At 36.6% G+C, this 22,229-nt stretch overlaps 1 protein-coding gene across 1 annotated transcript in view; it reads right to left on the reverse strand.

Moving 5' to 3' along the window:
- Positions 1-12,227: 12,227 nt before the first annotated feature.
- GBE1 (1,4-alpha-glucan branching enzyme 1) overlaps positions 12,228-22,229 on the reverse strand; it is a 262,701-nt gene continuing 252,699 nt past the window's right edge. The window contains exons 15-16 of the mRNA XM_081076639.1: positions 21,253-21,370; positions 12,228-13,001 (exon numbers count right to left, since the gene is read on the reverse strand). Of these exons, the coding sequence (XP_080932765.1) occupies positions 12,945-13,001; positions 21,253-21,370 (175 nt within the window). The 3' untranslated portion in view covers positions 12,228-12,944. The remainder of the gene's footprint in view (positions 13,002-21,252; positions 21,371-22,229) is intronic.

The raw sequence follows: 22,229 nt of genomic DNA on the forward strand, positions 1-22,229 counted from the left end.
CACCTAAAGATGAGTCCTTGCATTGGCTCTTACCTAATGAGCTCTGGAGGCACAAATGACTTCATCATTAGTCGAAAATGGTAGTGTCACGCAGGGGACCCTGCTCGCTGCACCATTTGTCATGCAGGGTCTCAGCTCCCACTCCCCGCCCAAGAACGCAGGACACGGTAAGGCCAAAAAGGAACACCCATGGAGCCATAAGTAGGGGAGTCAAACCAATATATTCTCGCTGGCGGCTGGGCTGGAGACACAGGAAGCGGGATCTACATAATCTGTCTAACTGCAATCCACGCTTGCCAGCCACCATCTTCTTGCTAGCCCCCATTCCTTTTTGCTAGCGTAGCCACAGCCGTTATATTAGTGGCCAATGGCTCACGGGTTACAGCTGCTGGCCAACTAGCCACAGCTGCTGGCCATCTGATCACAGTTGATGGCCATTTACTACCCGAGCCAGCACCTTTCTATGTGAGGCCGAGAGCCTGGAAACTGTTTTTTTGGGGTTTTGTCCCCACAGGTACTCCATAGACATAGTGAAAAACAGTTACTTAAATTGTCACCTGTAGTTACCTTAAATATAAAGCCTAATGAAAACAAACATGGTGTCATGCGGGGACTCAGCTCCTGCTCCCCGTACAAGAACGCAGGACACGGTGAAGCCAAAAAGAAACACCGACGGAGCCACAGATAGGGGAGTCATACCATTATGTTCAGGCTGGCGGCTGGGTTGGAGACACAGGAAGCAGGAGCCACATGATCCACAACCTGTCGTTTGCTTCTCCCCACCGACCCCACCCACCAGCGTAGCTACGGCAGTTATACCAGTGGCTAATGGCTAACCTGTAACAGCTGATGGCCACCCAGCCACAGCTGATGGCCATCTACTACCCGAGCCAGCCCCTTTCCACATGAGGCCGAGAGCCTGGAAACTGCTCTCTGGGGTTCTGTTCCCCACATATGGGGAGTCCAAGTGACTCCTAGAAAAGAATGACAAGATTGTGAGGAAGATGCCTATTTCTGAACACACTAAAATTAAAGAAGGAAAAGTCTCAGGTTTTTAAATTCTCAGCTCAAGTCATGATCAGAAAACTAGCCTGAAATAATCGTTTATCTCTTATAGCCTTAGGTCTCATATATCCAAACATTAGACCCAAAATTTGAGGCTACAGGTCACAAAAGTGGAATGCAAGTTGAGGTCCTAACTTTACCAGTTCTCTTCAGTAAAAAGTAGGGTATTGATCTGTGTATAATTCAGGATGCAACCAGGAAAAAACAAAACAAAACCCGTAGAAACCTGATAATATAAAACACAGGGGATTAAAAAGTAGGAATTTGATTATATTGTTGATGAAAGAGGCTTACAACGCATTTCGGGAGACTGATATCTATCCCTACCTGAGTAGTTCTACTGAAACGACTCTGGCTTCAGGCCATCCCCATCTTTGAAGCAGCAATTGCACTCGGTTTTACAACTGGTCTCCCAACTGCCAACATTTATTCCAAAGTATATTTCAGAGCCTCTTCCCGAGTCACGGCTTTATGTGCTCCATTACCAAATGGGGGACATTGGTTTATGTTCTGTAGACTGGCAGGAAGTCCTAACTTGCAGTAGGATGACAGGCAAAAGGGTCCTCTCAGTCAAAAGTTTCCAGTAAATACAATGAAGGATTTCACATTTTGTTAACCTTGAATATTTTGTTCAAAGAAGTGCTGTGTGGAATTATAAACAGATAAATGTGGAGGAGTTGCTCTGAATGAGGGATCACGGTGCCGTGGCGGCCTACCCAGTCAGCAGCCCCGAATTCTTTGTCCCAGCCCCAGCACAGAAAGTAGCACTTATGGGGACCCCACCACCACCCAATAGCACATTTTGAAAATCACTGTAGTAGTAGATATTAAGGTCCATTCAGCTCTAAATACTATTATTTTTGCATACTTCGTAAATAATCCTTAATGACTATATAATCAGTAAAACAGAATCCAATCTGTTTAGCTCAAACATCGATACATCTGGTTCTAATTTACCACTCCACCATTATTCTTTATCTTTTTCTTCATAGACTCTGAACTACTAACTCATGTTGAATGCATTAATATGGGTTCAGAGAGCATTCAATGTAATTTCCTACTTCCAATATGCTAATATGCCTTGTTTTTTATATCTATGACCTCATTCACCTACTTAGTTGAATCTTATACAAGCAAGATCAAGTTCTTGATTTTTTTCATCAATTAGATCATTTAGTTTCATTGATAATTGTGTCACTTAGGACAGGATTGCCTGCATATAAAAGAAAATCCTAAGTATATTAATAAATACATAAGTGTTTATTTTTATTTTACATAAAATAACTCCAGAGTAAAGGCAGATGATGGTATTATGAGTGGTCCATCATCATCAGGAATTTAGCATCTTCCATCTTTCCCATGTGCCATCTAGCATGCAAAGTTGTCTCATGGTCTAAGAGAGACGCAGATCTCCAGTCATTTTATCCATATACCAAGCAGCTGAGGAGAAGGTAAAAGTTGTTATTAGTAAATGCCCAGGTTTTTATTTTCCCTTTAAAGAAGTCTTCCTGGAAATCCTACAAAATTTCTTTCTTTGCTTGGAATTTAGTCACATGGAGAGAAAAATGAAGTTTCCTGACACCTGAACAATGGTTCTATTATTGAGAAGGACGGACATTAGATAGAAAACTTGTAGACCCTGTCACACCAACAAATCTATTTGCTCGTTTGAGACTACTGTCAGCATAGAAAATTGTGAAATTCTATTATTTATTTATCTAACACTTCTAGCACCTGGCCCATATTTCAATACATGGATGAATAATAATGAATGAAAAAAACCTTATCTTTATTCAAACTGACATTTGACTAGTTAGCCCTAATGTCAAGAAAGGGACCACGTCGTCTTTTACTAGGACTATGAAAAGTACTAGAATTAACTGGCCAGGGGGAAAAATAATGATTTGTATTTGGGATACTCCTGCAAAAGAAAGAAACTACAGCTTACCTTAATTTCTCTAACTGCCTGTTAATAAATACATATTATTTTCCCAAGCTTAGTTTTTAGTTTTGTCCAATATTGAGTTTAACTTAACTCTTTATATTATCTTCATTTCTGATGTAAATTTTTAAATTATATGTATGTACCCAGGAACAGACGTTTGGTAAAGCACATGTAAGAATTTTTTTGTCAAAGAAAATTCATCATGTTTTTCATATACACTCTAAAATGTTTCACATATTATAATGAGATTTAACTTCCTGCTGTCACAATATTAAGCAAAAATCTTCATGAATATAGAAAATCCAGGTCTTAGACTAATGAATTATCAAGGGAAGTGCCTGTACTTCTCATTAGTTCTAAATGGTTGGCTCCTCAGCAACTAGTAAAAATTCAGAAACACATAACTACAGACTATGCCATCACAACACCATTCTTTTAAAAAAAATCTTTTTTCTATTTACCTAATGATCTGTGCATCCATTATCTATCTACTTTTGGAGTCTATATGACTCCAAAAATGATTTAGATGGCTTAAAAATATATACTGCAATAAGCAATATAACAATTAAATGTAAGTATATAGGTAAAAATAATCAGAGCAAAGGAAGTTTAGGGTAACAAAATACCAGATTAATCCAGTAATTAGACAGTTCATTATAGCTTTATTTATGGTGGCCAACACATGGAAACAACCAAAGTGTTCTTCGATAGATGACTGGATAAAGAAGATGTGGTATATATACACAATGGAATACTATTCTGTTGTAAGAAAAGATGAAATAGTACCTTTTGCGATAACATGGATGGATCTTGAGATTATGCTTAGTGAACTAAGTCAGAAAGAAAAAGTCAAGAACCATATGATTTCACTGAGAACAAGACAAACCAATGAAAAAACAAAGACTCATAGACACAGATAAAAGTTTAGTGGTTACCAGAGTGTAAGGGGGGAGAAGGTTGGTAGACAAGGGTAAATGGGATCCAACATATGGTGATGGAAGGAGAACTGACTCTGGGTGGTGAACACACAATGTCATATATAGATGATGTATTACAGAATTGTTCACCTGAAATCTATGTAACTTTATTAACGATTGTCACCCCAATAAACTTTTATTTTTTTTAAAAAAGAAATGCATACCATTAAATCTGTTTTCCAGAAGTTGGCCACAAATCTGGTTCTAAGATTTCTCATAACTTTGGGAAACTCTTTGCAGACAACTTTGAGGTCAGTATTTAGGGATATAGTTAAACACCTATCAGGAGAATTCTGAATGTAGGATTGTCCAATGATGGTTAAATTATGAGATCAAAAAATTATTTTAATGGAAATGAAAATGATTTTAATTAGCTAACCTTAAGAAAAGTGAACTGAATACACACACACACACACACACACACACACACACACATTTGAAAGGGGAATTATCAGTCTTGGAAGCATAAAAAAGGGAAACCAGTGTATCTTCAAGTTACTGTATCTATACTGTATTTAATCAACTATTGTGGGTTTTTTTTTTCATGATGTTTAGCAAGATTCTTTGTGGAAAGAGAGTTAAACAATGTTAGACCAGTTTCCTTACTATAGGAATTTTCAAGGCCTTTAATATTTAATTTGTGTTATGAGTTTGTAAGGGGAAATAAAGTGTGTGAGATTTCCCAAACTTAGTTGAAAATTATGGCAGATGCTATGTTATGTTTTTATTGTAGTTTCCTCTTTCTGTACACAGAACGATCCAGCGTTCCCAGTAGTTAGGTGAGGACATGTGACTAAATTCTGGCTAATAAGGTGGGGCAGAAGGAGTCTAAACCACTTCCAAGCATGGACTTATTCTTACAATTCTTCCATTTTCTTTTCTTTCATTATGAATTTGGATGTTGCATATTTCAGATAGCATAGCTACAAGATGGACATTGGTTACCTGTTCTGCACTAAAATGTGATGTGGATGAAAAATATACTTTTGTTTTGCCCAGTTATTAAGATTTTAAGGTTTACTTGTAATTCCAGTCTTGCTTCACCTAGTCTGATTGCAATTGAGCTCCTAATTTGTGGAGAAATTTCTTAACATGAGATGTTGCTTCAAGATAAAAAGTTTGAAAAATATGTCTAAGTATCTGAATGAATTATTTTGCCTATAGGATTATTAGTAAGTTAAATGTGGAAGAAGTTTTACCCCAAATCATGAATCTTGGTTTCAGAATATTTTATTTGCTTACTTGGAGGCCACTCTTCAAATAATAAGTGTTAATATCTTGGAGGAAGTAATCCAGTGCAGACCAACAAGATATAAGACATTTTAGACATTTACTTCCATGTAGTCATAATTTTAGATCTTTGCTTTGTTGGTCAGGGAAGAAGATGGTGAAAGAATGATTGGTCATGATTATTTCTGTCACTTTAGAAAATTGCGGTCAGGCTTCTAGGCTCCTAAACTCAGTCTCTTTTCAGTCTTGGTTTGTTTCCCTGACGCACGGGATGGGATTTTTCATAACACACGTTTCCTCTGTAAAGAAGAACTATCTGTTCAGGTTCCTGCTTTCTTTTACACCATTAAAAAGTATGTTAACTAAACTCTACATCTTTGGATTTCACTACTTTTCACTAATGTTTCTTTTCTGTTCCAGAATCCCATCTCAGATACTATATATTACATTTAGTATGCCTCTTTAGCCAACTCTGGGCTGTGACAGTTTCTTAGACTTAACTTGTTTGGGCAGATATCTTTATGATAGTTTCTCTGACATGTCAACTAGACTAGATTATAATCATCAGTTTTTTAACCACACACTAATGTAGGTGCTGCTGTGAATGTATGTTGTAGATATGGTACTTAACATACCATCATAACTGAGGTTTTCCAGAGAAGAAATTCTACCTCAAGAATGCAGTATTAAGTTTTGCCCAAGTTTCAAGTTTGCCAACCTAACGTACAGATTCTGGAATTGCTAGTCCCCATAATTATGTGAGCCTATGTCTTAAAATAAATATTTTTATACATTATATACATGTATAAAGAGATATGTACATACATATGTATGTATGTATATCTACATATGATATATGAGATATCTACATACATATGTAGAATCACATATAATTCCTCAATTTTTTTTTATGATGTTTTTCTTGTGGTTAGACTAGTTACAGGTTGGCAATTGTATTTTTGCCATTCTCATCACATCTCATCAAGAGTACACACTCTCAACATCACTTACTGGTAATGTTAACCATGACCAGCTGGCTAAGGCAATGTTCCAGCTTTTCCACTGCAACTTATTTCCCCTCTTCCCTTCCTCTGCTTTTTAGAAGGTCACTACTGCAGCCCACCACAAGGGAGGGAGTTGGGGATGGGAAGAATTAAGCTCTACCTTCTTGAGGGGAGTATCTCCAGAAATTACTTAGCGTTCTCCCGTACAGGAGATTTGTCTCTTCTCCCCCATTTGTTTATGCATATCTACCCATTTATTTATATTGGTATGAACTCATCAATATTTTATACTTTACACAATAATAATTTATTTTGTTGTTCAAATTGCTTCGGGTGTGGGTGTTGGGTGCCTTTGGTTGGCCTACGTGTCCCTTTGACAGGCTCCCATTTGTTTGATTTAGGGTACTCCCTTTCTGACACTACAAGAAGTGCCAAACTCATCTTGTATATTCTCTGCCATAGCCTTAGAGTCCTGCTTCCTCTTTTTGGAAAATAGCATTAGAAAGCGGGATCTGGGAGCTGGCTTCATGATCTTTTACATTTTTATTTTTATGCAACATATAATGAAAATAATTCCTGGAAATTGAGAACCCTTTCAAAAAGCAGTTTGGGGCATTCCAAGCCCCAATTTGGCTTCAAAGGTCATCTCCTTCCCCCACCAAAGATGTCCAAATCCAATTAAAGACAAACGAACAGAACAAATGAGAGAACCAAATTTTGACCTCTTATCTAGAGATCACCAATGACCTGCTATGGAAAACAACAGAATGCAGTAGGATGAGCATGAGCCTAGACTCAAACAAAGTTAATAATAATAGTAATAATAATAGTAATATTAATAATAGTAATGTTGCAGAGTTTAAGAGACTCAGAGATAATGTGTATAAAGTGCCAGCACAGGAAATAGTAACAAGAAAGTACTCAAGACCTGACAGTCAATGCAGTATGCATTTAAGTATCTCTATATATTTATACTTAGTAAAGAATTAGGAATTCAGCTGTTTCTATATAGTTGAGTAATGCTCACTTATCAGAAGACAGGACTCGGTGTATGTATGAGGTGGGGACATCTATATCATATGATTGGATTTCATCAATAGTTGACAACACTGCTAGAGGCATTTGTGAAATGAAATTACATGCAGTGTTTTTCATGATGTATATTACTGGAGTGAATAGAAAGTGACATTACAAACTCAGTTAAAAAGAATCCCTAGCGGACATAAATAAAGAAGTAATAAAGATATTTCATTTCCTTCCTCATCGTTTTCTAGAGGAAAAAACAAAAGACTAATTGCCAAATAGTTTGAGGTGAGAAATGCTCTAAATAAATTGAAACAGAGTATTTCATTCCAAGATTTGAAAAACTTCTTTAAATCCAAATAAAATTGCTTGTTTAGATTTGAATCTCCTAATACAATCATAAAAATATTTAGATTTGATTATGAGTATCTTACACAGAAATCAAGGATTTGTTAGTTCAAGATAAACATTGGAATCAGTGAACTTTGTGGGTTTTTATTTTACTTACAAATTGTATATGTCTGTGTATTCATATACCCCTACGTATGCTATAAATACATCTATGTTAGATGAACTTATTCACACATCTACAGATTTCTATTTCCTATTACCTAAGGATGCACAAACATTTTGAACACATCTCATTTAATTCCTATGCTTGTGTGGCAAAGTGATTTGGTGTAATATCGTGTCTTATTCTAAGTACAGTCATCCCTGGTATCAGCAAGGAATTGGTTCCAGGACCCCTTGTGGATACCGAAATCCACAGATGCTCAAGTCCCTTAGTCAGACCTCTGTATCTGTGGATATGGGACCCATGAACACAGAGGCCGACTGTACCAGGCAACTGTGGAAATTGCAGATCAACAATTCACATCACTCCCCCCTTTTCAAGGAACTAATATTTAGTTGTGCGAACATTTATTTAATGAAGACGTGGTTTTTGTTTGTTTGTTTGTTTTTTCTTTTTTTTTTTTTTGAGTATCAAAAAAATTGATGGGTCAAACTGTTTCTGACCTGAGCTGTGTTTTAAGTCTTGTTTCCTCTGTCCTTTATTCCTTCTGCTAGTAATGTATGCTGGGCTGTGAGCAGATGGGGAACAGGGAAAGAAATAGAGACCCTCAACACTTGGTGGCTGTGCCTCACTGAAGGGCACCTTGGCGATTTCATTCCAGACACCGTGTACACTGCCCTATTGTATACCATCAGGAGGTTGTTCACTTTGATTCACAAGTCTGGGTTATCGAAGTGCAAAGTCTGAGAGAAGCTGACACACTAAGGGCACAGTACACTAGTTGCAGGGGAATGACAGTCACTGTGACGTCCTACTAAACTCAGAGAAAAAGACACAATGCACAAAAGCAGCAATAGAGGACGACTGACGTTTGGGTATCTGCAGTTTTGGAAGAAATGTCCCTTCCCAGGGAAACAGCCCCTACCTCCCTTGCCAAGAGAGAGCTTATAACCTAGTGAAGTAGCCTTAAAGGACAGACAGGAGGTGGGGACAGACGTTCCTGAGGACAAACTTGGAAAATGTGTCCAAACACTGACTCACCATCCATGTAGTTATTGATCAAATACCATGAGGGCCAGATACCGCTCTCTGGTCCAGCAGAAATGGCAAGAACAACTGTAAGTCCTAAGCAAACTTCTGCATTGCATTCCCGTTAGTGTAAGCATCGCAAAGTACATTTTTTCATGTAAATTAACATTGAACTCTACACAGTTTTTGCCAAGAGTTAAAATCCAGACGTAATGTTTTAAATTACAGAGAGACAAAAAACACTTATAGCTACTGTATCATAATTTCTCATACTCCCAATTAAGAAATTTTGCCCTAAAGTATGAATGTTTCTCTGCAATTCTCTACAAATCACCATTAATAAGATAGTAAGGCAGAAAAATTAGTAGCAAGTTCATTTGATTTCTTTTCCCCTGAAGGCTGGCTTTAGTGGGAAAATTTATCTACATTTCAATTCTAACGCACTGAGAATGATAAATGAACTCCACTGAATAAAGGACATGACATTGCTATGCCTTAGATTTCTATTTTCTTTCATCAAAATATTCTCCTTAGCAAAGTTCATAGCTCAGTGTTGTCTCCCTATAAGGAATATATAGATTGATGGAACCCACAATTGTTTTTCTTTTTATTGGTTTTTTTTATTTATTTTTTTTTGCATTAGGCCCTGCTAATTCTGTAGCCTGCCTGCCAGTGGCTCTCTCTCTCTCTCTCTTTTTTTTTTAAAGGACTTTATTGGGGAACGGTGTGTATTTCCAGGACATTTTTCCAAGTCAAGTTGTCCTTTCAATCTTAGTTGTGGAGGGCGCAGCTCAGTTCTAGGTCTAGTCGAACTGGCAACCTGGTGGTTGAGCGGACGCGCTCCAACCAACTGAGCCATCCAGGAGGCAGCTCAGCTCAAGGTGCCTTGTTCAATCTCAGTTGCAGGGGGCGGAGCCCACCATCCCTTGCGGGACTCAAGGAGTTGAACCAGCAACCTTGTGGTTGAGAGCCCACTGGCTCATGTGGGAATCGAACAGGCAGCCTTTGGAGTTAGGAGCACGGAGCTCCAACCACTTGAGCCACCGGGCCGGTCCAGAAACCCACAATTCTTAAGGACCCCAGTTTAGGACACGATGCAAAAAAGGGAAAAATAAATAGTCTGAGACGGGCAAGACCAGCCAGAAATCTGCTTCACTGTTTTGGTTTTTTCCTCAGGAATGTCTGCTCTAAGAATGGCCTGCTAAGCAGGAAGAGCAATAGGAAACGGATTTTACGTTGCTTTCATCGCTAAATTCAAGGGCTGCAGGACTAGAACAGTGAAAAGATATTTACTTGGCCTGAAGCTGCTTGCTGAACACAAGAGGAAAACACATTGCTGTTCCTAGCTTCCCCCAGCTCTATCCACACTCTCCTCTGTATTATTTGAAGAATAGACTCCTTATTCAGACAACCTCTACTGTAACTCGGCATAGCAATGACTATAATCCTGAAGGACGACGGATGTTGAGTTGATATTCTTAAGGGGAGTGCTTGAGATACAGAAAAAAAATACCTGTGTTCTTTTACAGTTTCCATGAGAAAAGCCAATTTACTATCACTGGTTATTTTTTGAACTTGAGGAACATGGTGGCTAAATCCCGCATTTTATGTAAGAGATGAATACATCAGCTAAGAACAGGGAAAAGTGAGAAACATCAGATGTACAGAAAAGAAAATATGAAAGGAGCTGACCCTCAGAGTTCAAGTGTTATAAAGTGGGAAACATTATAGGAAAAATATTTACAGTTCAATTTTTGACTATTAAAAACTAGGGTATTTTCTGAGCAAGCTAATATGAAAATAAAACAGTAAGCATCATTATCATTAGGAGTAAATTCTATTTGGGGTAATAGAATAATTACTAGCACTCACCTGCTAATATTTAAAAATGAGAAAAGAAATCTTTAGTTGTTTATCTTTCCTAGAATATAAAAAGTTAAAACAGTAAAAATACATATTCTCAGAGTCAACAAACATAGACCACAACAAACAACAACCATTTTTGATGTTGGTAATAAACACATCAAAGGAGAAAAAAAATTATTATAAGGCACACAGAGTAAAAGTTAGCATCTCTGTCGTGATTATTGAAAATGTTTAACCAATAACAAGAAGAAATTCTTACTAGATTACATGATGACAAGAATGTTACCAATAAGAAGACCTAAAGTGAAATATACTACAATATTGGAATGTTCTATAAAGGCTGTCTGCAATGGTAGGGGAAAAAAAAACAAAACAAAATCAAACAAATAAAACCTAACTGTATTCATTTTGAATCCATTTGGATTAGTATTTATTTGTTTGCATATATTTTTTATAATTCCTAACTAGCAACATCCATTTATCGTTCTTCTTGGTAGGAAGGAAACTTGACAAAGGCAATTAACTTACATTACACAGTTAAATTTGAACTTTAGACTGAAATCTAAAGACTATATGAGTAAGGTTGACCAATACGAGTATAATGAAAATGTAGCATCTAATTACTCTGACTCTGTCCAAGGGAAAGAAAATGGGTTCTAGGTATAAAGTAATTTCTTGTCATTTTAAAAAGAGCCATACTAGAAAATTAGCACCTCTCTCCATACATAAGAAAGTATAAACTAGAACACAAGAAATCATGGTTGCATGTTGTGTCCTAACAGGTACAGTATACAGATCACAGCAGTGTGACGATGTTAATAGTAGCTCTCTGATGGGAAAAGCATCACTGGAGGCCTTCAGTAATGTGTCCTACTGTGTGTCAGCATCAGCTTGCAATGCTGATTCTTTCTGGCAGTCAAACTATTACTCTACTTTGAAGTTTAAAGCAAATGACATCTTTAAGACCTAGATTCAAGGTTTTACTCAAAAAAGTTATAAGGAAGGTGGTTAATAGATAAGTTTAGCTATAAAAGTCTCTTTTGCTAACAATCTCTTCTATTACTGAAAGAATTTTTAATAGAAAGATTTCCAAGTACTGTACTACTTATTAGTCATGAATAACCAGGTTAAAAACAAACAAACAAAAAACAAAAAACACTATTAAAGGAAAAAAACAGATCTTTAAAAAAGTGACAGACACTTTATGTCTTATAACTGCATTATAATTTCTTAGTTGTGAATGAATCACATATCAATGATTTAGACCTGTGACCTACTATTTCATAACCTGAGCGAAAATTTCATGATTGAGTATCACACTGAGTACAAATAGTTAATTCAGCTTCTAAAAGTGCTCAGGTTTATAGCTGGAAAGTAACTTAGATATCTGAGTTTGTTAATATAATTTCAAGTTGGAAAATAGTACTTAAAGAAAATAATTATTAACCCCCATATCTAGTCCGTCGTGCACATGTGCATATGTGTGAGAAGGTATCAGAGTTGAGATAGGCATTTTAATATTCATTCTCAATCAATCCCCCTAATAGTACAGCAAAATAAACATTAGCAAAGGCAATTTTGCAATCCTTTTTTTATTGATTGAAAGAAAAAGACATTTTCCAAAATGTTACAATTATCAGTTCAGCCTTCAGAAAGATAGAGATATCAGCATTTACCAAGATATTAAGTGAACAAGAGATCACAAGATAAAACATGCAAAATGAAGCATTGATGAGTTCATAGATAATGATTTTTATATTATCTAAGGCATCATTCTAAATTTTATATTATTTTCACATATTTATTACAGTATTTCTAAAGACAGTTTGAAAAAAAAAAAAACTAATAACCTTGGTACCCTGTAATTTAGATGAAGAGATACAAGAACAAATAAGGTGACCAAATATCCATCTTAAAAAAAAAAATACTGTATGTACTCAACAGAAATTATGATACAAGACACATGATTCAAATTTGAACTTAAAAGCATCAAATAATTGGCCAGGAAAGTAAAGTTAAATATATTATATATAATACTTCATTTCAGAATCCTAGCTGCTTAGATATCTGTAAAATATAGTCTAGGACTCCTAAAATTTCAAAAATATTCCCCTCTACTTCTTAATGAAAAGTTTACCATGCATTTGCATAAACCAATACTGCATTTCAGACATCTGACGTTTTGGCTAGAAACTGTATTTTGCAAAGCTTACGCATTATACGCTATGTGACAACGACAATAGGAAACCAAAACGCACATCTCCCCCTGGAGGAGTTGAAAGCAGGTCTCTTCAGTTGGGCAGATCCACGTTGTGAAGGATGAGGGCCACTCGGCTTGGAATGTACACCTAAGTCAAGACAATCATGTCAGTGCAACTGAAAGCAATACTGAATGTGACGTCATTAAGTAAAGGGACTGGATACCCTACAGCGTTTTCTTAAAGTCATCTTTACATTTCTACAGGCTCCGAGGAGACTCAATTCCACAGTTCCAATCTGAAACCAATGTGAGGCACCTTTACATCAACCGCCACTAGAGGGCTCCATACGCTTTACGAAAGCCAACGTTCCTCCGACACTAGGCCATACTTGGCACTCACTGCGGTTGAGATTACGGGGTAAAGGAAGGCTGTCCGCAGGTCACAATGTTGGTGTCCTCAGGGGAACAGAAGTAATATACAAAACACTACTTTCTATCAAGACACCGTTTTTCTCTTTTTTTTTTTTTTGGTTGGTTGTTTTGTCATTGTAAGGACAAAAACAAAGGAAATAGAAGGGATCCTAAGTGTATTTTAGGCCCTTCCCCACTGTAAGACAATCAAAGAGCTTGCCGCTGCACTTCAAAAACAACACGCAGGCTCCCCAAGCCCCGCAGACTCCTGACTCAGCGCCTTCCTACACACGTACAACTCGTGCTCCCTCGCTCGCTCCTCTCAACCCAGCTCATCGCCTGTCTCTCTCCCCTCACGCAGGAGCTTTCAGCCACAGGGGCCTTTCAGTTTATTAAACATGTCAGGCACACACTTCCCTTCCTCTGGATCTTGGCTCAGAACACCCTTTACCTTGCTTTTAGGTTGGTGCAAAAGTAATCGCGGTGTAAAAGGTTAAAACAACAACAACAACAAAGCAAAAACCGCAGTTACTTTTGCATCGGCCTAATACTTCCTTAGCTCTTGGATCTTGAAATCTCCCAGCTCCAGGGAGAGGTGTTCTTGATAACAACAGATATGATAGTTTCTCCATTTCATTTTTTATCGCAACACTATTTTTGTTTCTTTCAGAACACTTAATGCAACTTGTGATTTTTTTTTTTTTTTAAGTTTATCATCAATCCTCCCTAGTAGACTCTGAGCTTTAGGAAGGCGGAGGTCACATGTCTTCATATTTCTAACTCCTAGTAGGTACCAACAGACAAAGTAGGTGTCAGTGACGACTGAATGAAAAACTAATGAATAAAAGGATAAAGAAAAGTGGAATCAGCATGTGCATTGTGTGTCTCCTGCATCTCAACTCTGCAAATGAACCCAATGTTTTCCCTTAGGGCTCCTGTGATAAAGCACTCTTATAATTCTTAAAAAATCAAATACATCAATACAGTTGGTTAGTTTTGATCATTAAAGATGAAAGCGGTTTTACAAAGGCATTTTGAGAAATTTATATTATGAATTTAATAACTAGAGAATAGTTTTTCTCATCTTCAATTAAAAACAACAATGATTTAGGAAATGATCATCATCATTTGAGAAAAATTCCATAAATGCCATCAGTCACTGGGTAGCTCAGTGTCTCACAGTATGATTTATAATCCACTACTTCCAAAAGATAAATATTATAGCCTTGCAGTCATCAAGTGTGGGGAAATCATGTATTTCAATGCCACAATCTGTTTCCCTATCATTTACACACTGTTTTTCATGTGTTACAGCTTTTAAACCACATCAGAATTTAATTGCCAATGGAATCCCTTTCATTCAATATTTTCTCTTTGACTGAGAGAAGTAAGATGTTAAGGGATTGGTTCAACAACAACAACAACAAAAAAAAAACCCGGAGGTACCCGTGAGCAAAAGAGGAATGCTACCAATGATTTAGACAGATCCAGTCCAAAGGATGGCATATTTACATCATCAAGCTACAGACTAAAGCAACACAAAGGAGAAGAAATAAAAGAAACTAATAGTTAGATTCAACCAATTTCCTCTCCAAATCTTATCAAAACAGGTATGAATCAAGAGACTCCCTGCTAGGGAGTTTGCCATATTCAGTTTGTTTAGTTTAAACAAACAATAGTTTACTCTGTGTTTAGTTTGAGGAATCAGAGTTAACTAGGTATACCTAATTAGTGGGACAGCAGGTTATAATCAGAATGGTTCTGAATTGTTCTGTTATGAGCATTCTAAAACTGAAGACTGATCTAAATTTCTCAGTAGCACCAGAGCTGGACAAAAGAATTTCACTACCCTTTACATTAAAAATATTTCTCTGATAGTACATGGTCCATAAGCAGACAAAAGAATTCTGATAAACTCAGGTTATCTCCTGAGAAAGATGAAGTGGAACACACAAGTCAAGAGCAGGACAAATAATGATAAGTCTCTGCTCAGTGTGGGGCACAGTTATACATCAGACCAAGTCACGGCAATCTCCTATTTGGATCCTACACAGTTTTGGTGTCTGTTTGATGCATAACATTATACTGAATCCATTAATAACATAAATTGTAACTATAAACTGATAATGTAGAAACCATCTTATTCTGTGATCTTTTGATATTGTAGCTAGCCCAAATTTAAGAGAAAAACAAAGGGAGGGCCTAAGAAGTTCAAGGTTTGCAATGCATGCATTGAGTTTTTCCTATTTTGTCATTTAATGGTTTAAAAAAAATGCTCCAAGCACTCTCACTAAATGATGCTGGTTATTTTATGTAAGGGGCTTTTATGAAGCCAATTCCAGTTACACTTAGAGACCTCTTAACACTAGTTGCTCAAAAACCTTCAGTTGATAATTGTATAATATCATTAACGGGAATATTGTGCAATTATAGCATTTTTTTTTCACTGCAGTGTTAATTACCAGAATGTGTTCATGTTACTCTAAAGCCTTTGCAGTACAGGCAACATGAAAGAATTTCCCCAAGCAAGTGATTTTTGTTAACTGTGGCTATACGTGGAATTTTGAGTTTTCTTTATTAGGGTTCTGAGTATGTAAATCAATTTTCTTAGTGGTTAGGAAATGATTACCAATTATACTAAAGAACTTAAGATAATCAGAGCTAACGCTTATGATGAGACAATTACAGACATCAACAATTTGGGGGCTCTATAATTTAGTGCTAAGTATTGGCTCTATAACTCTCATTTTATAATTTTAATTCTAAAAATAGCTTTGATTCATACAGCAATAGAAATATAAATTTAAGTAGACTTAAACATAAACATTGGTTTAAGTCTACTTATATATAAATTGTTTATATTTATAATTAGATAGAAAGAATTTCTATTTTAGTATATATGTTAGAAGCCATTTAGTATGCACATCACAGAAAAGATATGCTGATAAACAAATTTACAATGCCCATTTATTAGCCATTAAGCCCTAGACTTTTTGTAGCTAGGATCACATTAAGAAAATATAAGACAATGTAATATATGGCCATGGATTTCATTTTTTCCAGCTATTTTTATAGTCAACCCTTTACAAGGAATCAGAATAAGACAGTATAATCCAATTCATTTATTAAGAGAGTCAAAATGCATACTAATCAACCCAGTATGCATTTTGACCTCCTTAATGACTTAATCACTATGCCAACCATTAGTATGGCTAAGAAGATAACTGATCAAATAATAACCTGGTATATTATGTCATGTAGGCAAAGTATTATGTTCTTTGAGGATCATAATTAAGTTGCCAAAATTAATTACACAACTTTTGAAAACAGGTGTCAAAAATTTGAAAACAGAAAATTTTTGAATAATTTTAAGTAAAAAAATACTTTAAAGGCTCATGTTAAAATTTTCTTAGAAACTGTTAAATTGATCAATAGCATGTGATCAAAGAATGAGAACATCATTCAATGAAAAGGTCATTAGATCCTTAACAGTATACATACATACATTTGCTATTAAAAATTACAAATCATTTTGAAAAATAAGGGTGACATAAAATACTTTTAATTTTCATGCACATGCTTTAATTCATAAAATATTCTCTCAGAAAAAAGAAATCTTAGTTCTAATTCATTATTTTGTATTAGGGTTAAGAGAAAAGTGATGCAATAAATATTTCTATATAGATATATCTATATATAGATATCTTGTGTAATATCTCATGTAAATTAGAAACATAACAGAGTAAACTTTAAGAAGTTTGATATATTTTGTCTGAAAAACTCTAAATATTTTTATAATTTTGGATAGAGTAAAAGACATTTCCCAACTGCTAAACTGTATTTTCAATACTTACAACTGAGGGACAATAAAAAGATACATCCATGCGAACCCCATATTTAAACCAAAAGTCTACTTCCAAGCCCCCAAATTTAGAATAGAATACAGTAGTCCCTCCTTATCAATGGTTTTGCTTTCCATAGTTTCAGTTATTTGCTGTCAACCTTGGTCCAAAAACATTATAGGGAATTTCCAGAAATAAACAATTCATGAGTTTTAAATTGCACGCCATTTTGAGTAGCATGATGAAATCTCCCACCACCCCTCTCCATTGTGCCGGGATGTGAATCACCGCTTTGTCCAGCTGATACACTCTGGACACACTACCGGCCTATTGGTCACTGAATAGCTGTCTCGGATTCTCACATGGCTGTCGCAGTGTCACAGTGCTAGTGTTCAGCTGAACCTTGTTTTAATCAACAATGGCCCCAAAGTACAATAGTGGTGATGTTGGCAATTCAGATGTGCCAAAGAGGAGCCATAAAGTGCTTCCTTTAAGTGAAAAGGTGAGTACTGTATAATGAGATATTTTGAGAGAGACCACATTCCCATAACTTTTATTATAGTATATTGTTATAACTATTCTATTATATTATAAATTATTTGTTGTTACTCTCTGACTATACCTAATTTATAAGTTAAACTTTATCACAGGTATGTGCGTATGGGGAAAAAAACAGTATAGAGGGTCCAGTACTATATCCATGGTTTCAGGCAGGCCCTGGGGGTCTTTTGGGCCTCCCTGTAATTAAGGGGGGACTACTGTAAACAGATCGACTTAATGATCCGGGGCCTCCCTGTCAAAGTAATCAATGCTAACACTATTGCATTCTTCACTTTTCACTGGTGAGACTGTTTTGAGTCACTGTAAAGGAATCAAATTCACTTCATTTCCTGTTCAACACTCTCTGTTCTTCCATTTGTGTCAAAAAATTGAACTTATGAAGCAGAGAAGAGAAAGAAAGCCCCCCTCCTGCCCTCGGCCTCCAGTGCACCGATGAACACACGGGTTCACATATAAGTTCCTATATCAAGAACCCAAAGTCTAGAGCAATGATTATGCGAAAACAGACTTTCCAATAACGGCCAGTAAAGCAGAATGGAGAAGTTCTGCCTGTAGCTTCTTGGCATTTGTGAGACACGCTGACCTTAGAAAACAGGTGTCAGCGTTAGTACTAAGGCCGTTCTCCTCTGGCTTCCCAGTTTTCACTGACAAGCACAGACACACAACGCAGGAGAGGTACCCACTGACGAGACTGCACCTATGGCTATTTTCAGATTCCTTTGAGCTCTATTGCGATCTTTCAAAACATATCTGACACTTATTCAGCAGATCCTTTGGATTACTGAGCTTGCAAATTAAGCTTTAGCAAATACTGTGTACTCGTTATGATGGACAGAAACTTCATGGAAAAGGCAGAAGTTAGCCCAGGCATATGGGAGACAGAAATGATCTCTCACTGGTGATGGGATGAGACTTACAGCATTTACCGTCATGTTCAAGAAATTTGGCTCTATCCCAGCACACCCGAAATCAGGTTAATACAGAGTTCCGTTATAATGAGGCATTCTTATAATATGTATGTTTTTTAATGTGATTTCTTTCCTCTGGCTCTTTGAAGGATAACTCCTGCAAGAAGGAACCTGTTTTATTGGAATTTCTGGTCTACTTGGGTTCCCTTATTCTTACATTAAAACCAATAATCACTTCGTCTGGAGCCTGAAGACTTATTTAAATGAGTAATTCCCGAAGCGCCTGGAGTCATCGAAAACAAGATGGTGCAGGCTGCTGGAAGACAGAGCTAATCTTTATCTTTCTGAGTTGGATCAGAGTTCTATTACAGGCAGTGGTTAAGCTCTCTATTCTATTTCCCAGGTGCTTGCAGTGCTGTATTCCTCTACCTGTTATCGAGACATATGTGGTATCCTCCATTCCACCTGCTAATTTAGAATTGCACATTCCATATTTGCAAGATCAGTGCAATTAGTGCTTGAAAAGTAATCTCCTGGCTGTTACTACCACTGGTTAGTGGGCTTGTTTTAATTATGACAGAATATCTTCACTCTTCCAAAACTGAAAGGATGCCAAGATATTTTGTGCTTACTCCCAAAGATTGTGAGCCCTCGCCTAAGATTATAATTTCCCCAACACTGAGAGGTCTTTTTAATTGTGTATCTTTCAAAGCATCTATTGTCTTCACAGGCTTAAAATACCGTAAAAAATGATTGGATAGTTATGACAATAATAACTTTAAAATATGTATACAATAGCATGTTGCAGTCTCCAGTTTCCAAAAAGCTTGGTCATACTAATGAATTCATGCCTCTTAAGAATCCCTTCCTGTAGGGAGGATACTGTTACTAACCTTCATTATATAGATGACAGAAACTGAGGGACAAAAAGGTTAAAATACTAGAATTCTTGGAGCTAGTAAATGGAAGACTAGGGGAGTGGTCCCAAGTTCTCTGTCATGACATTCTGGGGTCTTTGCACTAGAATAAGAATTTCACTACGTAAGAATTTTGCTGTCTGAATATTTCTCCTTTCTATCTGAATTAATTGGTTCAAGTTCAGCTTCATAGCAATCAGTTGCTGCTTTTCTATGACTTGTCTTTACAAGCTGAATTATCTTCCCCAATCCTCCAGGAGTCTATAACTCTTTGGGTATTTCAGAGCTTTAAGATAATTTTCCTATTCATTTCAGAAGCTATTTTTGTCCATCTTAGTTTACATGGAAACATTGAATGTTCTGACAAACCACAGCAATCATTCTTGGAAGAAAGAATGTGATAGCACTATTGAACACTCCCTCTTAGAAATGCATGGGTATCTATAGCTATATCTCAGGGTATATCAGTATCATCATCGCCACCACCAATATGCACACACATATTTAAGGTAACACCTAAGTTTCCTGTGGCTAATGCACTTCTTCAGAGCTTATAATTAACAAATCAATCCTGCTCACCCCTGCTCTTTGCATTTATTTTATGCCACTGTCTTTGACATATCAATTCTGTATATAATATGGTGGTTTACAAAGTGAGGTGCTTGTACCACTTTAAGCCATAGGAATATAACAGGAAATTGAAGGAGCCAGTGGTCCCATACACATTGTCCTATTTAACTTATATCTACATTTTTTTTTTGTTTTTAATGAGAGAATGTAAGAGCTACGATGAAGCTGGTTATGTCCTTGCCTCATGAAAGTGAGATAAATCTTAATCCAAGACCTCCATGGTGAAAAAAAATCAGATCTGAGACAGAGATAGAAGAAGAGGGAGAAAAAGAGAGACACAGGGGAGGGAATGAGAAGAAAGGGAAGGGGAGACGAGGGGAGGGGAGGGGAGGGGAAGGAGGGAAAGGGAAGAGAGGAGAAGAGAGAAGTCATATGCCTAGTCAGGAAAAGAAAAAAATATATATATAGAATATAGATGTGGAATTCAGCTTATTATCTGGCCATAAAATAAATGAAGATTTCCTTCAAATCTGGGGAGTTTCTAAATTCTCCATTAAAAAAAAATTTCAACTTAGTATTTTAAAGCAACATTCCTTCATTTGTGTTAACAACACAAAATAAAAAAAAAAAAAAATGGTTATGTAGCTTAATGCTTTCCTTGGTAATAATATGAAGAAACCAGATAATTTTATAACTAGAATAAGTCAGTCTTCAATTGAGTACATGAAAGAAAAAAAAGGATGTATTTTTATTAATCCTGTTAAGGTGATTTCAATTAAACTTCATTAGGTAGTCACTAATATAGAAATCGCTTAATGTAAAATATCATAGAGAAAGCAAGAATAGAAGGGAACTAAATCGTGTCACTAAAAATAGAAAGGTTCATAACAGAAAAATTTAAAAATGGCTTCCTCCTATTTTTTAAAATAATTTAATCCTATTAATATTCAAACTCCCCCAATTGTCCACCAAATTTCCCTTCCCATACATTTTCCAAAACCCAGTTCAGTCCAGCATCACACCCTGTATATGGTTCTGTATGTGGCAGTTCTCCTTCCTTATCCACCCCATCCCCACACTTCTGGATGTCGCTTTACTTGTTGAAGATCACGTATTTGAGGAAAAACATCACTTTAAAAGTAAGGGATTAAATTTCAATGTAACGAGAATATCTTAAAGACATTACTTACCAAAAGAGAATAGGAACGCCCATTGTGTTCAAAAGGCTCAGAGAAGAAATCGGTCTTGTGGTCGAGCCTCTGATGTCCCCCATACTCAGCTGAGTCTGAATCCAGCACAATTTTGAACGTACAGAACTTAAGGAATCACAACGACTCAGGGCTTGAACCAGACGTTATAAAGCATGTTCTGAGACAGCAGTTTAAAAGTGAATATTCTGCACACTGTGAAGTCATGACTTCTGCTAAATACTCATCCTCCTACTACCACACTCTCATGCTTGAAAGGGGCTCCACCAGCTATCTAGCCCACACCGCACGGGATCCTTGTTATTCTCCTATCACAGCTCATCATGGGGCCATCCAGCCTGGGACTGAATATACCTTTTAATGGAGAATCTACTCTTTAGACAACTTTTGTTAGAAATTCTCCTCCATAGTGAACAGCCATTTGACTCCTTGGGACTATTTCTACACAGACAATCCAGAAAGAGTAAGTTCAAATATTTAGTCACCTTTCAAATATTTAATAATGGCTATGTCATCTCAGTGTGTCCTCTACATATTAGATACACATTAAATATAATGTTAGAACCTGTGATCATGCCTCATTTCATATGGCTTTTTACTCCTACCCCCATCTTTGAATTCATCACGTTTTTTCTAGATCCCGGTTATGAAAAGTGAGGAACCTGGAAGTCAGCCACGTGTCCATGTGTAGTCTGAGAAGTGCAGAACCCAACGGGCTTATTCCTCCCACTGGTTACAGGCAGTAGGTTATCAACACACAAGATCATGTGAACTGCTACCCATCATGCCACAAGTGCATTCATGCTGCAATCATATGATCTGCTGTAATTCAACATCTGATTCTTAACCGTGAGTTATTAGACATGCTAGCATTACCAGTGTTATAAGAAAATAAAAGCTACGGTTATTATGTTCTTTATTATGCTCAGACTGTCTAGACATGACACTTTGATACAAAA

This window comes from Rhinolophus hipposideros (assembly GCF_964194185.1).
Source record: "Rhinolophus hipposideros genome assembly, chromosome: 2".
Classification (NCBI taxonomy): Eukaryota; Metazoa; Chordata; class Mammalia; order Chiroptera; family Rhinolophidae; genus Rhinolophus; species Rhinolophus hipposideros.